Source organism: Phascolarctos cinereus, unplaced genomic scaffold (assembly GCF_003287225.1).
Source record: "Phascolarctos cinereus isolate Bilbo 61053 unplaced genomic scaffold, phaCin_HiC Scaffold_726;HRSCAF=1367, whole genome shotgun sequence".
NCBI lineage: Eukaryota > Metazoa > Chordata > Mammalia > Diprotodontia > Phascolarctidae > Phascolarctos > Phascolarctos cinereus.
This window is the reverse complement of record NW_027556098.1, coordinates 113,423,108-113,446,707: the sequence shown is the minus strand read 5'-3', so window position 1 is coordinate 113,446,707 and position 23,600 is coordinate 113,423,108. Positions and strand designations below refer to the sequence as shown.

The 23,600-nt window shown below is 38.1% G+C and overlaps 1 protein-coding gene across 3 annotated transcripts in view; it reads left to right on the top strand.

Moving 5' to 3' along the window:
- EAF2 (ELL associated factor 2) overlaps nt 1-23,600 on the top strand; it is a 54,097-nt gene that overhangs the window by 18,259 nt on the left and 12,238 nt on the right. For all 3 annotated transcript variants that reach the window (XM_020985909.2, XM_078146728.1, XM_078146727.1), the window contains exons 4-5: nt 12,431-12,576; nt 17,306-17,566. In XM_020985909.2, coding sequence (XP_020841568.1) covers nt 12,431-12,576; nt 17,306-17,566 — 407 coding nt within the window. The remainder of the gene's footprint in view (nt 1-12,430; nt 12,577-17,305; nt 17,567-23,600) is intronic.

Genomic DNA, 23,600 nt, shown 5'->3' with positions numbered 1-23,600 from the left:
CATACAGAGAGATAACATGTACACATAGGAGTAGACACAAAATGTATTTATGGTAACATGGAGATAGGGGGAAAAGATTAGCTGCTGAGGGGGACAGGGGAGGAAGGAAGGGCAAAAGATTAGGAAAGGCCTCATAAAAAGTAGCATTTGAACTGAGTGTTGAAGGAGGCTAGGCATTCTAAGTGACAGAAGTGAGGAGGAAGTATATTTTAGGCAAAAGTACAGAGATGAGAGATGAAATGTCATGTGTGAAGAACAAGAAATAAGCCACTTTGTTTAGAACATAAAATGTAAAGAGAAATTACAATATAGGTCTGGAAATGTAGGCTGGAGCTAGAAAGTGAAGGCTTTGGAGATGTTTTTATTTACTTGTAGAGGTAATAGGGAGCCACTGGAACTTAATGATCAGGGGAGTTACTTACACGGTCAGATCTGTGCTTTAGGAGGTGATCAGGGCCTGAACTAAATCAGAGACATTTAATGGAGAGAGATGTAAAAGACAGTGTGAAAGATATTGAGAAGAATTTGGCAACTAATTTGATAATGGAGAGTAAGGAGTAAAAGATGACTCTGAGATAGCAAACATAGGTGCTTAGAAGTATCAAGAAATAGGGAAATTTGGAAGAAAGATGAGTTTACACAGAGTGAATATAAAGTGAAAAGAATTAAGGACTAAGTCTTAAGCTATATCCACATTTAGTTGGAAGGGGGTGGATTTTAGGGGAACCATAGTGAATTCTGTCTTGGTCATGTTAAGCTTGAGATGACTATCAACCAGTTCAAAATATCCAATAAACTGTGATACAGGGAGAGAACTCAGGATAAGGGCTAGGGCTGGATTTATCTTCATAGAGATAATAATTGAGTCTATGGGAACTGTTGAGGTTGCTGAAAGAAGCTAGAAATAGAAGAGGAGGCCAGAAGAGAGCTTTATAAGAACACCCAGAAAGTGTGGCATTGTTACTGATTGAGCAAAAGATACTAAAAAGGAGAGAGAGAGAGAGAGAGAGAGAGAGAGAGATCCAAAAATAGAGAAGAGAGGGTATCTAGGTGGAGAATATGGTAGCAATGTCAAATGTTGCAAGTGGCCAAAAAGGATAAAGATTGAGGAGAGTCCAACCAATTTGTCAATCAAGAGATATTTGATAACTTTAGAGAGCAATTTCAGTTGAGTGATGATTTCAAGGAACCATAGATCACAGATTTAGATTTGAAAGGGATCTTTGTGATATTCAAGTCAAGCCTTCTCATTTTACATGTGAGGCAACCGAAGACTAAAGAGATTAACTGACTTGGTGTGTAAGGCAGGATTTCAACTCGTGTCCTCTGACTCCAAGTCCAGCATTCTAACCACTATATAGTACTGTTTTTGGTCCTAAAATCATAGATTTAGAGTCAGAAGGTATCTTAGAGCTCATCTAGTCTAACCTCATTTTGCAGCTGAAAAACTGGGGCCCAGAGAACTGAACTGACTTAACCCAAGGTTGCACCCCTAGCAAGTAATGGCGAGAATTTCAAACTCAATTTCTCTGACTTCAAATCTGATGATTTGCCTACAGCCTTGGCAAACTGACTTCTTTTCCCACTCCACTCAAATGATATTCTCAAAGTTTAAGACTCCCAAATCATCAAATCGATTCAACAGCTTTTTTTCTCAGTCCTCATTCTCTTTGAGCTCTCTGTAGCATTCAAAATTGTTAGCTACCCATTCTTTCTTGAAACTTCCTTCTCTTTTGTCTTCTATAAACCTACACTACCTTAGCTCTCCTTCTAGCTCGGTAACTGCTCTTTCACTCTCTCCTCCAATGGGTCTTCTTTTTCATCTTGTCTGCTAAGTGTAGACATTACCCAAGACTTAGTGCTTAACTCTTTTTACTTTACACTCACTCACTCCCTATACCATCCCTTTCTTATACCATGAAGTATTTTCAGCCTACAGAAATCTCCAGTTTCTCTGAACTCATTCATGCTATCTGAGTCATTTATATGCCAGTAAATTACATATTTATATGAAGAAAGACAACATGGTATAATGAGTAGAGTGGCGTATTAGGATTTAGGAAAACTCAAATCCTACCTCAGATATTACTGTGACTCTGGGCAGGTTACTTAACTTTTCTCAGCCTTAGTTTCCCTATCTCTTAAAGTAACCATGCCTCTGTCATAGGGCTATTATGTAGAACTAATGAGATATAGGAAAGAAAAAAAGAAAGAAGCATTTATTAAGCCTCTACTGTATGTCTGGGACTTTACTGTACTATATGTTAGGCCCTGCTTTACAAGTATTATCTCATTTGATCCTCACCGGAAGGTAGGTGCTATTCTTAGCCACATTTTACAGTTGAGGAAACTAAGAGAGACAGAAATTAAATGAGATCTGCCCAGGGCAATTTAACTTAAGCATATGAGGCCAGATATGAACTCATCTTCCTCACCCCAGGTTTAGCACTCTATTCACTGCTCTACTTAACTGCCTCTATTATTACTGAATATAAGGAGCTCTACAAAACTTTTTTTTGTATTTATTTTATATTGTTGTTTTTTTCTGTAGCATTCTAGAGCCATAGAATGTTAGTACTGAGAAAGATTGAGAAGGGAAATGAAAAGAAGTAGAGACAAGTGTAGAAAACTCTTTCTAGGACTTTAGACCAGAGAGTGAGAAGGGAGATAGAGGGGATAGTAGAGTTACTGAGAGTTTTTTGTTTTGTTTTGTCTGTTAAGTATGAGAGAGTCCTGGGAATACTTGTAGCTATCAAGGAAGGAGTCACTGAAGGGAAAGAACTTGAATGTGAGAGAGTGATATGGGGGTGATGACTGTAGGGAAAATCTACCTGAGGAAATGGGAAGGAATAGAATCAAGGGAACAGGTAGAGAGGTTGGCCTTGTAGAAGAGAGGGTATATCTCTTCATCAGAGACCAGAATAAATGAGGAGAGAATGAGTGATAATGTCTTGGGCAATGGTGAGGGGTGGATAGGTAAGTGGCATATGGAGAATGGAAAAAGAGGTAGATCATGGTAGATGGCCTTGATTTTCTCAGTAAGGAAAGGTCTTCAGTTGTAGGGAAGGGTAATATAGGAGTCTTGAAAAGAAAAGAAAAGTAAAGGTTTGGAACAATTGCTCTAGGGAGTGGGGTAGAGAATGAATTAGGTAAATTAGTAAAAAGAATTGCTTTACTGTAGTGAACTCCTAGCTGAGATTAGATGATGTGAATTTATAATGGGCACAGTCAGTTGGTGACTTTCACTGTTTTTTTCTTTAACACTGTTGTGCAGCATGTGAGTAGGACCCATAGTAGTGGAAGGGTTGGAATAACAAAGAACTGGAGTTTGGTAGAGTGTGCATGAAGATAGGATAAAGGGGCAAGGGATTGGAGAGGACAGGGTGGTGTTGAACTGGTTAATGAGTTAAGATTAGGAAGGGAGAAAAGTGAAGCCAGTAGAAGTGATGAACAGTGATGTCTCAGAGAACACTCAGAGTCAGAGGAACATGGTCATGGCGAAAACAAAAAAAAATGGGTTTAGGAGATGTGAGGCAAGTAGGAAGAGATAAGAATGTCTGGAGATTATAGTTAGATAGAGGAATTTCAAAATTCTTTAAGGGTGTGTGACCTTCTCTGTGTGTTTGAAGTAAAGATAAGATCCATGGGAGCTGATGTTTAATTTGGGATGCAAGGGTATTTAAAGGGGCATTAACACATAAGTTAATGCCCCTTTAAATACCCTTGCATCCCAAATTAAAGACCTTTTGTGTAAAGGCTGGGATTATGGTGGAGAGGAAGACTATGAGCCCAGCTCCTGAATTCCTTAAGGATAGACCTGGATAGGAAGAAAAAAAGACATTTCAACAAAACCAACCAATCCATCAACTGAGGCTAATTCTGACAGTCAGCATACAATATTTCACACTTGTATTCTCCATGTCCCTTTTCCCCCCAAAAGCAAGGAGAGAGGCACATTTTCTTATCTTCGGGGCCAAATTTGATTATTATAATTGCAGAGCATTCAGGGTTTGTTGTTGTTTCCATGAAAATGTTTTTACTGCCTTTGTTTAATGTGCTCCATCTCTGGCAAAGAACCCATTATTCCAATATCTTAAGCCATGGAACATAAATCTAAATTGCATTCTTAGATACCATCTTCCCAACTGTTGTTTACTTCTCCAAACTATTTTTTTTTCCTTCTGATGCCTTTACTTTGATTCAACAGTAATGATGCAATCACCGTCTATGACAGTAATGTCTTTAGTTTCTTGTTTAGGACTTCATGAGCCCTAGCAATGTATTCTAGATTCATTCTGGGTGATCCTTTTTCCTTTTGTGAATCACCAGAAGTAGCAGCAGTTGTAGGCTTGATTGGTGCTTTGTCATGTTACTTATAGGTATAGGTGACCTCTGATTATTAGCAGATGACTTCTACATTAGACTGTGACCTCCTTGAGAGTAGGGACTAACATTTGCCTTTCTTTGCATCCACTGTGCTTGGGACAGTGTTTGACACAAAGTGGGCACCTAATAAACACTTACTGACTGACTTACTGACATGTGGAATTTGTTGTGGATTCTTATTATTCCTTGGAGCAGAAACTACCTTTTCAAAAGTTAGTAGACCATGTTCTACCTGTTTTTCCCTCTGTGGGAAAAATCCTTGTAATATTTCACCGCTCCGAAGGTATAGTCATCTTTCTTCTTACTTTCCTTCTTCATGACGTTCCTTTCCCTTTTCATTTTCCCTTTTAAGCATTTCTTCCATGCTTGTACTAAATCCTTCATCCTACATAGATAGAGAGTATAGGGGTATTCCTGGAGGTATTTTTTAATAGAAAAACCAACCTACGTTTCATGCTGTTGTTGTTGCTGTGGTTTCATTTGGTGTATTTTCTAGATCTGTTTGAAGAAGTTTGTGGAACAGAGCTCACTGCACTGCTTTCTACTACTCTGCTGTCTTAGTTCCACCCTCTATTAATTTTTCCCTCCCAAAATCTTGTTTTGTTTATTGTGTGTTTGTTAAATTTTCTGTTCTGCAGCCCTTAATTTTGGTTTTTAAGATTTCTTCTTTGGGGCTTCTTTTTGGATCATTGATTTGTTTTCTAATTTTTAGCTCCATGTCAAGATATAAAGGTGCCTCTAAGATTTCTTTAGCTGTATACAGAACTTTAAATTGTTATGTAAATGTGAATTATTGCTGTCCCATATTTTGTTATATCACCTATAAATTTCTTTAATATAATTTTTAATAGTGTCTATGATTTATTTTGACCCACCCATTTGAGATTTTCATTTTTTTGTATCCATTGGTGTCCTTTTTATAATAACCTCACTTAGGTTTAAATTCCCTAATAACCATCTTTTATCCTTCTTTTTCTAAAAATTGTTTCCTCTGGGAGAAAAAACAGAAGCAAAATAGGAACTTTGTGTTTCTACTTTCTCTGTTATCATTCTTTCTACCCCAAGCAGTAGTCCCTTCTCTGTGTCCTCCTTTTGGCCTTTACATTCATTCATCCATCCATCCATCCATCCATCCATCCATCCATCCTTCCATCCGTGCATGTGTGTGTATCAATCATTATTTTTCTGTCCTTGGCATTTTTCCCAAGTCTCAGTTCATTCTGGATTTGAGTCTTCCTAACATTATCGTTAGAGGACTCTACCAGTCTTTTGTATCTGTACTCATTTACTTGCCCTTTTATCTTTTGTAACTTTTTTTTTTACTGAGGCAATAGGATTAAGTGACTTGCCCAAGGTCACACAGCTAGTACATTTCAAGTGTTTGGTCTGAGGCCGGATTTGAACTGAGGTCCTCCTGACTTCAGGGCCGGTGCTCTATCCACTGCACCACCTAGCTGCCCTGTCTTTTGTAACTTTTAAGAATCTTAGTTTGTCAGTGAGTTCCTTCTAGCCAGATTAGTCTCTTTAAAAATCTCACTCATCAGAAGCATGCAGAGCCAAGAGAACAGTTTACACAATGACCACGATATCAATACAGGGTCCAGTCATGATTTCAGAGGACTAACCAGGGAAGCATGTTTCTGGCAAAGAGGTGGTGAACTAGGTGCATAATGAGTCATATATTGTCAGACACGACCAAAATATTTCATCTTACTTAAATGTATTTCATTATAAGGGAAGATTCATATGTGTGTGTGTGTGTATGTGTGTGTGTGTGTGTGTGTGTGTGTTGGGAGGGGACAGTGCATGATTGGAATGAAAACTGAGTTGTTATTTAAAAGAAAAAAGCATTAATAAAAAAGTTTATAAAAATCTCATATTTCCTCCATTTGGCTGGTCCATCTGTAGCATATTCTCACCACGTTATCACTTCAGTGTCTCCTTCCTTTTGTACTTGCATGCTTTTCCCCCTCAGGTTTGTGAATTTCCATACAAGTATGTCTTCTTGATATATGATGCCACTACTCCTCTGTCCCTTTTACTTAATATCTTTATTTTCAACAAGGTAAATCTTCCCATTATCATCCTATTCTATTCTATTTGAAGGCATACCCCATCCTGTCGTGAGTTGCATCCTACCAACTTATGAGGCCATATTTACTTCCTTATATTAAGATTTCTAGTTGACTTTCTTATGCATTTTGTAGTCTAAAAAATGCCTTAGTTGTATTTTTTGATGGAAGGGAAGGAAGGTTCGCTTCTTCTGTGATAGGCTGATTCTGCTTTACTCACCACTCTTTCTTCTTGTCTGGCACCCCTCTATCATCTTTCTTGGAATCCTCCATTATTGAAGAATGGAAGTTCCATGCTAGTTCCACAGAGCTTCCAAGCTCTGTGACTCCATGGCCAGGAGATGACTTCTGCTGTATCACTTTAGCATCTTTCTGCCTGTGACATTAGAGGTGAGAAACCAATCAGACACACCCACTATAGATCTTTTTACCACTAAAATCCCAATGGCCTTTGTCCACATGAGCTGCCTTGGCCTGGAGAAGGGAGCCCACGTATCCGATATCATATTGAACTAGGAGTGATGAGAGTTTGGTAGAACCATTATTGACCCCATTTGTCCTCTTGCTGTCGTAGATTATCATATCCAGCCCTGGGTCCAGTTGTGTCCTTCCCCACATCAGCTGAGACTCAATTACATTCTTACCCTCTTGGGTTACTGAGACCTGGCTCTGAATCCTTTTTCAGTTGTCTCTACTGTCCTATGCCTCAGTCACTGAGTGTTTCAAGTTAGGCCTAATGCCTTTTCTTGTGTGCATTAGGATATGTCTTAGAATGAAGACTTATACATTTATAGCATTTCTAGCCTCTCTTTTGTGAAAGCTTTCAAGTCCCACAGCAGTTGTGATGAACCTGGATACTCATACTCGGTGCATTAGCACAGAGACATCTGAGGCCACAAATAATGGTTTTTGCCCCTCACCCTAGTTGACTCCTGTGAGTCACTGGGCTTCTGCTACTTTTCTTTTCTCCCTAATTTTATAAAATTTTATAAATTTAAAAACATTCTGAGAAGGGCTTCACCAGACTGGCAAAGGGGTTTATGACACACAAAAAAGGTTAAGAACTCCTTCTCTAAGGTATCTAGGCAATAGTTATATCTGGGCAGTAGTTTTTTGTTTATTTGTTTTTTAATTTTTTTTTCTACTTTCAGTTTAATGCCCTCTTCATTAGATCAACATCTTGTTGGACACTTGGACATTCTGTTCTGTCCTCATTGGATGGACTCCATCCTCAGCATAGAGTCTATTATATTAAATCATTGTCCAAAAAGCCAAGTCCTGTGCTGACATAATCTTCTTAGCCAACTCTTCCTATATTTGTCTTCCTCTAATAAAGTCCTTATATTCAATCACTAGTGAAAATGAAAACACTGCTTATGCTTCAGGTTCTTCTGTTTCCTCCTCAGCATTTCATAATATTTAGAGATGCTTTCAGGTTCCTTCATGTAGAATCAGTCATTTCTCCATGATCTCTGTAAGTGTAGTAGTAGTCATTGAGTTTGTCAAATTTCAATAGACTTAACATTTTCCAAGGAAGACGCTATAGTGCTTAATTGGTTGTGTCAGGTTGACATACAGCCACTTTCATACACTTCATTAGGGAGTTGTCAGACACCACATTACATCTTCTATCTAAATCCCAAAATTGATATATTTACTACTGACACCTTTTTAGATTCTCATGGAAATAGGAAGCTACTTCCGCTTTAAAAGGTCTAGATCCCCTTTCTCCTGGAAATCTCATGCCCATTTTTTTCTTCCTCGTTAGTGTCGCATTCTTCCTAGTATACTAGAAAGAATAGTGAATTCTTAGGGGTATCTAGGTGGCGCAGTAGATAGAGCACCGGCCCTGGAGTCAGGAGGACCTGAGTTCAAATCTGGGCTCACACCAGATACTTGACAATTACTAGCTGTGTGACCCTGGGCAAGTCACTTAACCCCGATTGCCTTGCCAAAAAACCCCAACAACAACAAAAACAAAAAAAGAATAGTGAATTCTGAGTCTGAGGAACAGGGTTTGGATCCCAAATTGGATAGTCACTTACCTTGCAACCTTTGGCAGTTCTTTTAACCTTTAGTTCCTTAATCTGTATGTTTCAGGTATTGGACTAGAGCCTCTGTAAGCTACATTAGAACTCCAAAATTCTGTGATGCAATGAACCTCTTGACTAGTTTGGATTCAATCAGTCATTTATTCAATAAGCTTTTATTAAGTGTGGTTCAACCAACAAGCATTTATTAAATGCCTACTGTGTGCCAGGCACTGTGCTTTAGAGACATGAAAACAAAAACAGTCTGCTGTCAAGTAACTTACATGCAATTTGGGAAACAACGTGTACACACAGAAGTGAGTAAAAATGCCAGAAAAATATAAAGTTACTTTTTTTGGAGGGGAGAGTCACTAGCAACTGGGGGTGTAATAGTGAAGACCCCATGTAGGAAGTAGCATCTGAGCTGAGCTTTGAAGAAAACCAGAATTCAAAGAGGCAAAAAATCAAGGAGGGGGAGTGCATTCCAGGCATGGGGGACAGGCTGCACCAAAAACATAGATATGAGAGGTGGAAGGTCATATGAGAGCCAGCATGTTGTCCAGCATGAGCATGTGTGTGAAGAGGAATAATGAATAATAAGTCTGGAAAGGTAGGCTATGTCCAGACTGTAAAGGAATTTATATTTTGTCCTTGAGGCAGTTAGAACCCTTTGGAACTTATCGAACAGGGAAGTGGACTGATCAGATTCATGCTTTATAAATATCCATTTGTTAGCTGTGCGGAAGAGACTAGAGAGGGAAGTGACTTGAGGCAAGGAGACCAGTTTGGAGGCTGTTGAAATGGTCCAGACAAGAGATAATGAGGACGTGAAGTAGGCTGGTGGATATGTGAGCGGAGAGAAGGGGTGGTGTCATAGTGAGATTGATAATACTCGGCAACTGATGGATTGTGAGGAGTGAAGGAGGATGGTTTCTCCAGTCTTTCTTCTGCGTTTTCTCCTTGGGATATTTCTTCCATTCAGGGAGAGAACACTTTGTGGAGTCCCTTATAGGCTGCTCTGAGGAGTTTGGATTTGATCCTGTAGGTAGTGGGGAGCATGATGAAATGGGAAGATTCCTGGATTTGACATCAGAGGCCCTAGGTTTGAATCCCAGCTCTGCCGCTTACTCTGTGTAGAGCTTTGGGCAAGTTGCCTAACCTCTCTGGCCCTGTTTCCTTATCTACAAAGTGAGGAGATTGGACTGGTTGTCATCTTAGTTCCCTTCCAGCTCTAAAATTATTAGCTTAGCATCTTCAGTGAGAGCTAGTAAATTTGTTTGAGTAGAGTAAGACGTTCAAAAGCAGTGTGCCAGAAATGATTGCTCAGACGATAGCTTGTGAGGTAGATTGTAGGAAGGGAACTGGATAGGAAATTATGGCAGTTATCAAGCTATGATAGCAGTTAATAGTTAACAGTTATATAGTACTTGCTATATGCAGTTCAGAAAACATGTATATACAGAAGTAAATAAAAAGGGAGGAGAGAGACTGTGGGGGCATAATAGGAAAGACCCCATGTAAGAAGTAGCACTTGGGCTGAGCTTTGTTCCTGTTCCTCTGATAGTGCCAGACACTAAGTGCTTTATAAATATTATCTCATTTGCCAAAAACAAACAAACAAATATTTCATTTGATCCTCACAACAATATAGGTGCTATTATTATTGTTCCCATTTTACAGATGAGAAAACTGAGGAATACGGAAGTTAAATGATTTGCTCAGGGTCACACAGCTAGTAAGTGTCTGAGGCTGGATTTGAATTTAGGTCTTCCTGGCTGGAACCCAGGGCTCTCTCTACTGGACCACCTAGCTTCAAGGTGATGAAAGGCTATATTAGAGTATCAGCAATGGAAATGAAAAAGAATGAATATGTGTGGGAGAATACTGCAATGGAAGAAATTAGTGACTAACTAAATTTAATAATTTGGGGGAAGGAAAGAGTCAAGGTTAACTCTGTTATCAGTCTTTAAAAATCTTTCTCTTAACAGATTCTATTAACCACTTTTGTTGATACACCAAAAATATGGATTCACTTAAAGATCTGGATGGAAAATCAACAAACAGCTGAATTTTCTTTCAGTCGGTCAACCAGAATTTATTATGTGCCTACTACATGTAAGGCACTGTGCAAGATGCTAAGACAAAATATGAAACAATTTCTGCCATCCAAGAGCTTTCGTTCTATCAGGAGAAATATCATAAATAGGTATAACCAGGATAGTCTCTGGACTTAATATCAGCAGGTCAGGTTCCTAAAGCATGGCTGGCTACATCTCTTTCCTCAGGGTTCTCCAGGTCCTGTGGATACCACTGTGAGGGTTCTTCTGTTAGAAAGAAAGCTCTTAGCTCAAGACCCCGTTGCAATGTGTTCTGCCAAGTATCAATCCCTAGTGATTTTTGCCCCCATATCATTTAACCAATTGACATCAATTAGACTTTACCAAGGGATATTTGCTGAGGAGATATAGCATCGTCTTGAACCAGGGCTATTCTCCCCTTTCCCACCTTGATGGGAGTAGAGAGAGTGGGCTCAGATTTAATATGGTCGCTGTGAAGCATCTGACCCCACCAAGTTCATCTGATAATTCAACAAAGGTGATGAGCAGATTTGCTCCATTCCTAGTAGGGTACAGCACCTAAGCTTCCTGGTTGATCCATTGCTGGGCTAGGTCAAGCAGGTAGCTCCTCAGGACCTCTGCAGGAGCATGGGCTCAGCTGCCAGTGTTTTCTGGCATGGACTCCAATTTCTGCACCTCCAGTGACTCTTCCAATCTTTTTAAGCTCACAAGGTCATGCCCTGGCTCATTGCATTCATAACATTCGTTCACAAAGTCCAGAGGAAAGTGGCCTGTGTCGTATAGGGAACATGTGGCGAAGGGATGACTAACAGCTCCTGGTTACTAGAATTATTTTTCTCCCCTTCTTGGAGTCACTCAGCATTTGTTAAGCTCCTACTGTGTGCCAGCTACTATGTGGGGGATTCATAGAAAGGCAAAAGACCCTACTTTCAAGGAGCTCATCATCTAATGGAGGAGACACATGAAAACAACTATTTATGGCCAAGACATGTAAAGGATAAATTGGAGATAATCAGCAGAGGGAAGGCACATATGAAGCTCCTCATAGGCATGGTGGAGCTTTCTGCTAGGCTCCTTTTAGTGTTGAAGCTGCCTTTCCTCAGTGTGTGTAATTTGTCCTTGGCACCCAGGAAAGTCATTGCAGTCAATCACCATTGTACCAGGGACACTGCTAGGCTTAGAATGTCCAAATCCTTTAACCCTCTGAAGTTCACAAGGTCATCTTCCAATAAGGAAGATGCTGGCAACTAAGTGATATCGTGGACAGGATGCTGGATCTGTAATCAGGAAGCAGGGAAAAGAAGGGGAAGAAAATAACCATTTATATAGCACCTATGTGCCCAGTAATGTGCAAAGCACTTTACAAATATTATCTCATTGGACAGGAAGATCTGAGGTCACATCTGACTTCAGACACTTACCAGCTGTATGCTCTGGGCAAATAATTTAACCTCTGTCTTACTCAGATTCCTTAACTATAAAGTGGGGATAATAATAACACTTAATTCACAGGATTGTTGTGAGGATCAAATGAGGTAATATTTGGAAAAGTGCTTAGCACAGTGCCTGGCATGTAGTAGGTGCTTAATAAATGCTTATCCCTTTAGGGGTAGGTTCTCTCCCCTTCCCCCAATCTAGTATTTCTCTCTCTTCCCTAGACTTCTAGATACTGAAATACCTAAGGAGCTTAATTTTAATAGAAATTTTGACAGAGCATTCTTCATCTTTTATTTTTATAATTTTAATTTTTACTTTTAATGTCTAATTTGAATACAGTATTCAAAACCTCTAGGGGAAGAACATAGTGTTTAATTATATTAACATCATAAGAGTCATATTACATTGGAATTGTTAATACTTGCAGAGCTGAAGGAAGCAGTAAAATTCAGTCTCGACTTGAGCAGCAGCAACAACAAATGAGAAATGCAGTTAAAACATCAAACAATGTGAAACATTCTCCACCAAAAGAAAAAATGTCTCCAGAGTCTCCTATGGATGATATTGAGAGAGGTAAAACTGAATCACATAATGTATAATTGTGTGTTTGTGAATATTTCAAGTAAAAATTTTAGTTTTGACTTTAAGATTGTAGGACTTGTGCTTATTTAATTTAATTTAATTTAACTCTGTTCAGGGTCCTCGCTTATTTTTTTCCCAGTCAGGATAGAATTATGTTAGGTGTAGATTTTAAGGTATATTATTTGATGTACAACTAAGCCAGCCCAGTTTTCTTGTCCCCAAACTATTGTGGGTATGAGAGAGAACATGTGATTGTGTACAAAGATGGAAAAATGTGCAGTATCCTTTTTTTCAAGAACTAATGCTGATTACACATCCCTTGTTTGGAGAACATCTCATCTGGGTTCTGGATCCATTTCAAGGCTGAAGATGAGTAAGATGTCACTCACTAGGAGGGCATAATAGAGAAATGGGATATAGTCTCAGTCAAGAACAAATAGACCACAGCAGTGCACAGATTTTTCAAATGTTGCCCTCTTCTCAGCTGTCAGCAAAAGAGTGTTTCATCTCTCTCTTTGGGGTATTAGCAGTCTTGGTTTTGTTTTGTGTTTAGGCGATTGGGGTTAGGTGACTTGCCCAAGGTCACACAGCTAGAAAGTGTCAGGTGTCTGGTCTGAGTACAAATTTGAACTCAGGTCCTCCTGACACCAGGGCCAGTGCTGTATCCACTGCGCCACCTAGCTGCCCCATTAGCAGTCCTGTTGACCAGAAGCAGGAAAACGTTTCTTTCGCTTTTCTCCAGCTTATGTCCTTTGCTTTGCTTGGCAGTGAGCCCAAAGTATTTAGCAACTGCTTCTTCCCTGGTCTCAGAAAATGGTGATGTTCTGCCCTCCCTTTACTCTTTCTCATTTGGCATGAGGGACCAAACTCCTGGTTAGACTCAAAGCTCTCTTGGAAAGGCTTACAGAACTCAGCTTTTAGTTCCACTAGGGATCCTGAATTTTGGATTTATCAAGAGCAATGGCAACAAAAACAATTATACTAACAAGTTTGGTTGCTTGAATTGTACCTGACCCAGGCGTCAAGACAAAGTCGGGGAGCCAAGTGGAAGAGACTGAGAAATTTTTCTTATCTCTGCCTCTTATCCCCAGGGTTGGCTATGATGAGCCTTCCTGTTACCAAGGAGGATGAAGCTGAAAAGTGTTGTTGTTGTTTTTAACTATTTCCTTAACTATTTCTACTGCCTCTCTTTCTTTCATTGCCCCTAACCTGGGTATTTCAGCTTGCTCTGTACTTGAAGTCAAGACAGGGAAAAGACCTTGATGAAACGGTAGATCAAACCAACCTATTGGAAGATAAGCAAAATCTTGAATTTATAGAAGGTGTGCTTTTTTTCGCATATAGAGTAACATGGTTGCATAAATACAAATATATATAAATATATAACTGTACCCTGATATTTGAGGTTGGAGTATGATTCCTCTTCTTGTACTCAGCTCATAAGATACAGAATGATCATAGGTGCCATTTTGGAATTTTGAGCAAAACATGGTTTAGAGTCTAGAAAACTGGATATTCAATCAATCAACAAGCATTAAATGCCTACTATGTGCTAAACATTCTTCTAAGCACTGGGGATACAAAAAAACTAGAGACATCTCCTTCCCTCGAAGGACAATCTAATCTAAACTAACCTAAAGCTAAATGGCCAGTCTAATTGAGGAGACAACATGCAAACAAATACATACAAAGTAAGCTATATACAGGATCAGTAGGAAATAATTAAAAGAGGAGGGGCAGCTAGGTGGTGCAGTGGATAGCACACCAGCCCTGGAGTCAGGAGGATCTGAGTTCAAATCCAGCCTCAGATACTTATTAGCTGTGTGACCCTGGGCAAGTCAACCCCAATTGCCTAAAAAAAAAAATGCTATGATCAATACACCAGAAAAGCCCCAAAATATGTATAGTGTGCTACAGTTATGGACCTCCCACCTCGGCAAAATGGTGGGCTGAAAGTGTTGTCTCACTTCTTTCAATTTCTTTTGAGTCATATTTCTGCTTTTTTTTTTTACCAATATTCAATATTGCTTGTGTGTATGTTTGTGTAGTTTTCTTTTTATTTACATTGTTGTAGTCTTCATGTCTTAGTTTCTTGGCTCTGCTCACTTTCCATTCTCTCTTGTCTAACCATAAGTCTCCCTTGTGAGTTCCTGCTTTCAATCTCATTCCATCAGTTCCCCACCTAAAATGGTAGTCAGAGGGAGAAAAAAATCAGTTATTTGGACCACCTCCTTGTCATGATTCTTTGGTTCCTGGTTGCCATTTTTGATGACTTGCTTTAATAGGTTCTCTATATTTTTTGAAAAGAACAATGAGGTTTTATCTTTTAGGACACATTTGTAGCTCAAGGATAATAATTAAGAGTCTCTTGCTATTTGCTTTCTTGGATAGGTTTGTTTAAGGATGCTAAGAGATTTCTCAAAGTTCAGTGCAAGGTCTCTTTTTACAAAAAAATAAGCAATAGAAGTTTCTTTTTGCACATATAGTGGTTGGGTCCGTATATAATTATGGCTGATTTGTTCCTTTTATATACACAATCTCCAACCCAATGCAGAAGTCCCTTTTCCAGTGTCCCTTCCAGGTGGTCATCTAACCTCAGATGTGAATATTTACAGGATGGTAAATTTAACCTTAATAAGAGCCCATTTCAAATTTGAACAAATCTAATGATTAGAAAGTTCTTCTTTTATAACGAGCTAAATTTTTCCTGTCTCCTTAGTCAGTATCCTTCTTTTTTTTTTTGGCTAGGCAATGGGGTTAAGTGACTTGCCCAGGGTCATACAGCTAGTAAGTGTTATGTGTCTGAGGCTGGATTTGAGTTCTGGTCCTCCTGAATCCAGGGCCGGTACTCTCTCCACTGAGCCACCTAGCTACCCATATCCTTCTTAAAATATTACAAATAAAGTTGAACACAGTAAAATGCCCCAACTAGTAAATATTACCAGATTTCTTTACGTTTTACCTGCGGATGACTTAGACCAGGAAGACCTTAAGGGCTCAGGGGCTTCTTATTCAGTCACAATGATTTCTTTCCTTCCTTATTAAGATCATCTGATTGTAGTATCAGAATTTTGTTACTTAGTTAACACCAATCCCTCTTTTTAAAAATAACATTTTATTTTTTCCAGTTGCATGCAAAAATAATTTTTAACATTCATTTTTTAAAATTTTGAGTTTCAAATTCTCTCTCTTCCTCCATCCTCTCCCCCTTTCCTGAGGTGATAAACAATTTGACTTAGGTTATACATATGAAATCATGCAAAACATATTTCCACATTAGTTGTGTTTTTAAAGAAAACACAGACCAAAAAAATGGAAAAAAAAAGAAAGTGAAAAATATCATGCTCCAATCTGCATTCAGACTCCATTAGCTCTTTCTCTGGAGGTGGATAAAATTTTTTATCATGAGGGTTTTGGAATTGTTTTGGATCATTGTATTGCTGAGAATAGCTAAGTCATTCACAGTTGATCATCATACGATATTGCTGTTACTGTGTACAGTGTTCTCCTGGTTCTGCTCACTTCACTTTGCATCAGTTCATGAAAGTCTTTAAGGTTTTTCTGAAAGCATCCTAATCTTTACTTTGTTTCCCGTGGGATTATAACACCAAAAAAGAAGTTGTCTGCTCTGAATGTCACTTTACTTTTAGTTTCATTTTTTTCCCATCAAGAGTTTCCTGTTAAATCTTGTCCTCTCCCTGTAGCTTTGACTGAATTATTTTCTGCTTCATTCATACTATGGTTCTGTCATTGCTAAGGCAGTATCTATCTGACAATAACAGAGGGAGTTCTAGTGGGAATTTTTCACTAGGGGGAAATTTTGTGTGATTTTAGCATATTTTTAGGGATATGTTTAAGAAATATTCTTGGGGCAGAATGGCCTAGTGCAAAGAGCCTTCAACTCGGAATTGTTCTTCCTCTGTCATGACCTAGCTTTTTGACCACATGTGAGTGCTTCATCACTCCAGGGTTCATTCAGTTCAGTAGATGAAAAATGAAGGGATGTTCTCCCAAGATCTCTTCCTGCCCTCATATTTTATGGATGTTTGGTCTCTGCTGGACTTATTAAACAGTGTCCTAAGTCCTTTGTGAAGAGTAAAAGAATTGAAAGATAGTCACTGTTCTCAAGCTTTAGTTTTAGAGTTAAACATATATACATATAACAAAGAAACTAGGGTAAAATATATCTCCTGTTGATGCCCATCCACTGGGGAGTGGCTGAACAAGTTGTGGTATATGATCGTGTTGGAATACTCTTGCCATAAGAAGTGATGAAGGGTTTGATTTCAGAAAAAACCTGGGAAGATTTGTATGAACTGATCCAAAGTTAATTGAGCAGAACTAGGGTAACATTGTTAAAAAATAAAAAATAAAGCTGGCTTGCTTTACTGAAAATAATTTATCCTCAGTTTTTAAGTACATCTTTATATCTGTTTTTCAGATTATTCATTATGTTTTATATAAGATGAGTTGATATTGTAATGTAAGCACACATTTATGCTCTGAGGAATATAGATTTCTGTATTGCCATGTGCCATGTTAGTTTATAATTTGATTTTCCTAATGAGTATTAAAAAGTGACTTTTGTTTATGTAATACCTCATATCCTATTAATGGATAATCTTACCCATTTTTCATCAGTAGTTTCATAACTACCACCTTTAAGCTTTCATTAGCTCTCAATTTCAATTTGTTGATTCATTTCTTATTTTATTTTTAGAACTGAAGCCAGAAGCCAGTGTAATGGACCAGATGACTAGTTCTGATAGCTCTTCAGAATCCCAAAGTTCTTCGTCTTCCAGTAGTGAAGATAGTTCTAGTGACTCAGAAGACGGAGGGGACAAACTCTCTCATTCCAGCTCAGTAAAACGTGCACCAGGCCATCAGACCTCATCTGCTGAACCACAGCAATGGATTCCTGATGTGGAGACCATGCATAACAGATCTCAGGATGGTAGTGGCCTTTTGATGAATACATTAAGTAAGTTCACTAAACAAAAGAGTAAAGGGAAAATCTCCCAGGATATTTTTGGTAAAAAACTAACATGGCTTTGGTGAAAAGTCTATGTTATATAGATCTGCTTGCATGCTTTTTGGGGAGGGACAAAATGTTACTTTTTTGTGTATCTGTGTTAAGTAGCTATGTTGCTATATGCTAATTCATATTGGATAAGTAAGCAATTAGGAGTAGATAAAACTAGTAAAAATACAGATAAATTGATAGAAGTTAGAGAACCACTAGTAAAAGAGAAAAGAGATTAGGCTAGACGTAGGTGTAGGAAAGCCAGGCCTGAGATACTGTTCTCTCTGAACTGGGAATTGGAGGTGTCAGACACCAGATAGCACTGCTTCTCCTTTGGGTGGCCAGGGTAGTACAAGAAAAGCTGTTTGGATAAGGTAAAAAGAAGAATGGATATGGAAAGAGAATGAAGACTTTTGATAAACTGGGGTGAAAGGGACCTGATGGAATGTTGGATTTAGGTGTATTGATGCAAGATTGAACAGGGGTACTTAAAACACAGGGTCTATCTAAGATATCTCCAAAGTGAGATAAAGATGGACTCTGTCTACTCTTTCTGGATCCTTCTTGGATGATCTTAATGTATGATGGGAGACATCTTATTGCAACAGAGCTTTAAAGGCACCATTTTTAAAAAAATATTTTTATTGCTGTTTTCTGTTTCTTCTATCACCATAGTATCCCATGTATCCCTCCCCACCACATTCCCCAAGAGCCATCCCATATGACAAATAATATTTTTTCATTTGGAGAGAAAAAACAAAACAAAACAGATCAATACATTGAGAAAGTTTGAAAACATCCACAGTGTGTAACACCTGTGGATCTCTCACCTTCATGGAGGGATAGGGTTGGGGAGTGTCTCATACCTTTTCATTTCAGTCCCACTTGATCTTTATAATTTTGTTACATTTACTTTTGATTTTTTGGTGTGTCGTTCTTTCTATTTACATTGTTGTAGTTACTCTGTATATTGTGTTCTTGGCTCTAATTATCTCACTGTGCATCAGTTCACACATACCCACTAATTTCTGTATCATCATATGTATTGTTTATTTATTTTTTTATTTTTTACGCTAGGCAATGGGGTTAAGTGACTCTCCCAGGGTCACACGGCTAGTAAGTGTCAAGTGTCTGGATTTGAACTCAGTTCTTCCTGATTCCAGGGCCAATGCTCTATCCATTGCACCACCCAGCTGCCCCTATTTCTTACAGCATAGTAAGGCTCTTTCTCATTTTTGAAAATAGATTGTGAAGTATGGGTATGAACTGTTTTTAAAAATTTTGATAGAACACCTATCAGATTGGTTAACGTGACAAAAAAGGAAAATGACAAATGTTGGAGAGGATGTGGGAAAATAGGTACATGAACGGATTGTTAATGGAGTAGTTAACTGGTACAACTTGGAACTAAGCCCAAAGAGTTATGAAACTGTAGCATACCTTTTGACCCAGCAATACCACTACTAGGTCCTATATCCCAAAGAGATCAAAGAAAAACGAGAAAGATCCATATGTACAAAAGGATTTATAACAGCTCTTTTTATCGTGACAAGGAATTGGAAATTGAGGCAATGCCCATCAATTGGTAAATTGCTAAACGAGTTGTGGTATATAATTGTGATGAAATACTGTTGTGATATAAGAATGATGAAAGGGATAGTTTCAGAAAAACTAGAAGACTGATATGAACTGATGTAAAGTAGAGTGAGCAGAACCAGAAGACCATTGTACACAAAAGCAATCTTGTAACCATAATCGACTGTGAACGATTTAGCTACTCCAATCAATATAATGATCCACAGTTCTTTTTTTTTTAAAAAACATTTTCACGTTAGTCATGTTGTAAGGAAGAATTCGAACCAAAAGAAGGAGCCACAAGAAAGAGGAAACAAAACATAAGGGGGAAAAAAAAGAACAAATAGAATGCTTTGATCTGCATTCAAATTCCATAGTTCTTTCTTTGGATGTGGATAGCATTTTCCATCGTGAGATTTTTTTGGAGATGTCTTAGATCCTTGTGTTGCTGAGAAGGGCTAAGTCTATCAAAGTTAGTCAATGATCCACAGTTCTAAGGAATTTATGATGAAAAATGCTGTCCACTTCCAGAGAGAAAAATGGTGAACTCTGAGTACAGATTGAAGCATTTTTCCCCAACTTTCTTTATTTTTCTTGCCTTTTTTTGGGGGGGGGCAACATGGCTGCTAAGGATATGGATTTAGCATTACTTTGCATGTATAATAAGCATCATTGCTCACCTTGTCAATGAGTAGGGGAGGGGCTGGGGAAGAGGGAGAGAATTTTGAACTCAAAATTTTAAAATGTAAAAAAAAAAAAAGAAAGCTTGATAGAATTCTCCTGTGAGTCCATCAGAAACAGGGGTTCCTCTCCCATCCCCACTTTTATAGTTCCTTTAGAGTTAGATCTATTTACTTTTTTGAGATTATTTAAGATCTCTTATCTGTTCTTCTGATAGTTGGAGTACTTTATGCTTTTGAAGGTACTCCTCTATTTCTTTTGTATTCTCAGTTTTGTTTGCTTGTTTGTTTTCAGCATGTTACTGTGCATAACATGCTCTGATTATTCTTTTTATTTCTTCTGGTTTGGCTCTGATTTCATCTTTCTCATTTGCTATTTTATTGATTTGATTTTCTGCTCTCTGCTTTTTAATCAGATTAGCTAAAGGTTTATCAATTTTATTAATTTTTTTTTCTCAAAAAGCCAGCTTTTAGTTTTATTTATCCTTTTTTCCTTTGGTTTCCATTTTACCTACTTCCCTCTAATTTTTATTATATCATCTTTTATGCTTTTTTTAGGTTCACTTTTTTTTGATTCTTTAATTATTTGAAATGTATATTTAATTCATTAATCTTCTCTTTTTCTATTTTGTTAATGTATGGATTTTCCCAAGGACTACTTTAGCAGCATCTCAGAAATTTTGGTATTTTGTTTCATCAATGTCACTTTCTTTTACACATTTGTTAATTGTTTCTATGATTTGTTCTTTGGGCCTACTCATTATTTAAGATTTCACTGTTAAGTCACCATTTGGGTCTCTATATCTTTTGTTTATCATCCCTGAACCAATTTATATTCTTACTGCATTATTTGGGGGTTTTTTGTTGTTTTGTTTTTTGGGGGTTTTTTTGGCTAGGTAATGGGGTTAAGTGACTTGCCCAACCTAGGGTGAAACAGCTAATAAGTGTCATGTATTTGGTCTGAGGCTGGATTTGAACTCAGGTCCTCCTGAATCCAGGGCTTGTACTCTATCTGCTGTGCCACCTCGCTGCCCCCTTACTGCATTATTTGTAAAGGATGTAATGAATGTATCTTCCTTCTTACATTTGTTTGCATATCTCTGTGCCCTAGAACCTGGTTGGTTTTTGTAAAAGTTCCATGTAGTGCAGAGAAATAGGTATATCCCTTTGCTGTCCCATTTAGAAAATGTCGTAAGTCTTTTAACTCTACTTTCTCCAGAAATTTGTTCAGTTCTATGTTTTCCCTTTTGTTTAAGGGATATTGTAGTCTCCTGTGAAAATTGTGTTACTGTCTTTGTCTTTTTGAGCTCAAATAATGTTTCTTTTTCAAATTTGGATACTAAAACATTTGGAGTAAATAAGTTTATTAGTGATATTCATTTGTTGTCTATGGTCCCTTTCAGCCTAATATAATTTCCTTGTTTTATCCCCCCTAGTTTTTGAATATTTGTTTTTGTTTTGTCTGAAAACTCCTGCTTTTTTGGATATACTTGATGCATAAATTTTTTTTCCCATTCCCTCAGTTTTATTTTGTGTATGTCTTTGATATTTAAATGTGTTTCTTGTAAGCAACAGATTGTAGATTTTTGTTTTCTTATCCAATATGTTGCCCTTTTTTGTTTCATTGGATTATTCACTCCATTCACATTTAAAGTTATAAAAGGTTTATATTTTTCTCCATCTGTCTCTAAAATTGGGGGAGAATTATTATGATTTTCCCCTCTTCTGATATAAGCACAATATTATATTCCTTCAGTTGTTTTACTTGAGTATTTTTTAAGATAGCCCTGTTACCACTATCTCTATTTGCCTCACCCCTGATCCCCCTCTTCTTGTTTGTTACCTGTTTCCCTTTAGTGTTTTGTTTTTAATTCCTCATCTCCTGATTTTTATCTGGTTATATATTTCTTCCCCATCTTTTTCCTCTCAATCAGGTGAATTCCTCTTTCTTCTTCAGCTAGTTTGCCCACTAGGTTTTTTTTAATTTCATTTTTTATACCCCTTTTGAAAAGTGATTTTTTTCACTCCTTATCTATCTTCTCTTTCTGTTTATTCCAAACCCTCATTCTCTGATTCATGACTCTATACTTGATCTGTCTCTCTCTCTCTCTCTCTCTCTCTCTTCCTCTCTTCCTCTCTTCTCTGTATTCTTCATATAATCAAAGCTTCCAAGGTATCCACTCTAGATTCTGTCCTTTAGGTGCTTTCTGCCACTGTCTTGTAGGGCTTACCCCATGGATTCCCCTTTTCCATTGTGCTTCACTCTCAGAACAATGTCATTTATTGCAGGTATCATAGGGGACAGTGCCCCATGGTAGGGCATCTCTTCCCCAACCCCTCACTGATATATATACTCTCTTGTTGACCTTTTTTCTTTTTATTCTACATTCGCCTGGAAATCTGCTCCCTGGGTCTATGTTCTCTCACTGTTTCAGGTGCCATTTGCCTCTAGGAGTTCCAACTCCCTCCACTCCCTGCTCCTAGAACTTTTCAGGCACCAAATCCCCTAGGCCTCATCTCCCTTCACTCATAGGAGCATTCATCAGTAGAACCCTCTCCCACCTCTAAAATAGGGCCTTCTCCCTTTCTTCCCCTTTTCAGTCTTCCCCCCCCTACTCACTCTTCTGAAGGTTCTTATCTTTCTGAGATCATAAAGGTCACCTGCTCATCGTTTGCCCTTGATTTGACCCCAGTGTATCATTCACTGTACCCCATCCTTTTGCTCTTCTCTCCCGCTTTCATATAATGTAGTCCCACAAAGGATGCATTCCAAGAGATTTTGCCAGATTCTATCCATAATGCCTCCTGTTTAGCTCTTCACTGTTACCTCTGCTAGATTTCCTCATTCCTGTCTCCTTGGGTACATTTAGAAAGAAGTTTCTCACTGGTCTCTACGTTGTCACTCTGTTGTTCATATTGTCTTTGCCGCTTTTATTCATTTCTCCTTCGTTTCTGTTGTTTAGAGTGTTTGAAAGACAAATAATTCCTTCCATTCTGGTTTTCTTTTTTAAAATATTTCAATCACTTCTTTGTTATTGAATGTCTTATCTTTTGTCTTGTATGGTTAGGCTCAGATTTGCAGCTTCAGTCACCCTGGGTTGCATCTCGAGCTCCAGTTCTCTTCAGAACATATTATTCTACTCCCTCTTTTTTCTAATGGGCATGGAATAGTTTTGCATTATTTGAGTGTCTTTTCCTTTGTATTTGAAGGTCTTTCCCCTGTTGGTTTATAGAACTTGTTTCTGAACTGAATTATTAATTTACAACAAGGCATCTTGGAATGCATAGCCTCATGTGTATTTTTTTTCTGGAAATTGTGATTTCTTCGTATTAGAATTTAATTTTCTATGTTGAGAAGTTCTGGGTAGTTCTATTATTCCCTTAATTACGGTGTTAAGATTTTTTATTCTGTCAGGTTCTTCTGGGAACCCTGTGATCCTTCAGTTGTCTCTGTTTATCCTGTCTTTGAGATCTGTCTGTTTTTCTTGCATAGTGAGCATATTTTCTTTTAAGATTACAGTTTTTTGCTTCTCTTCTTCTAGGTTGTCTTTCACTTCTGTGTATTTGGATTCCCAATCCCAATTTCTAATACTTTTCTATTTTGTTTCTTTGGTAGGGCTTACCATTGCAGATTCAAAATTTTCTGTTCTGTTCGGTATTTTTGCTGTGCAAGACATAAATTATAAGCACTGGCCCTGGAGTCAGGAGGACCTGAGTTCCAATCCGGCCTCAGACAC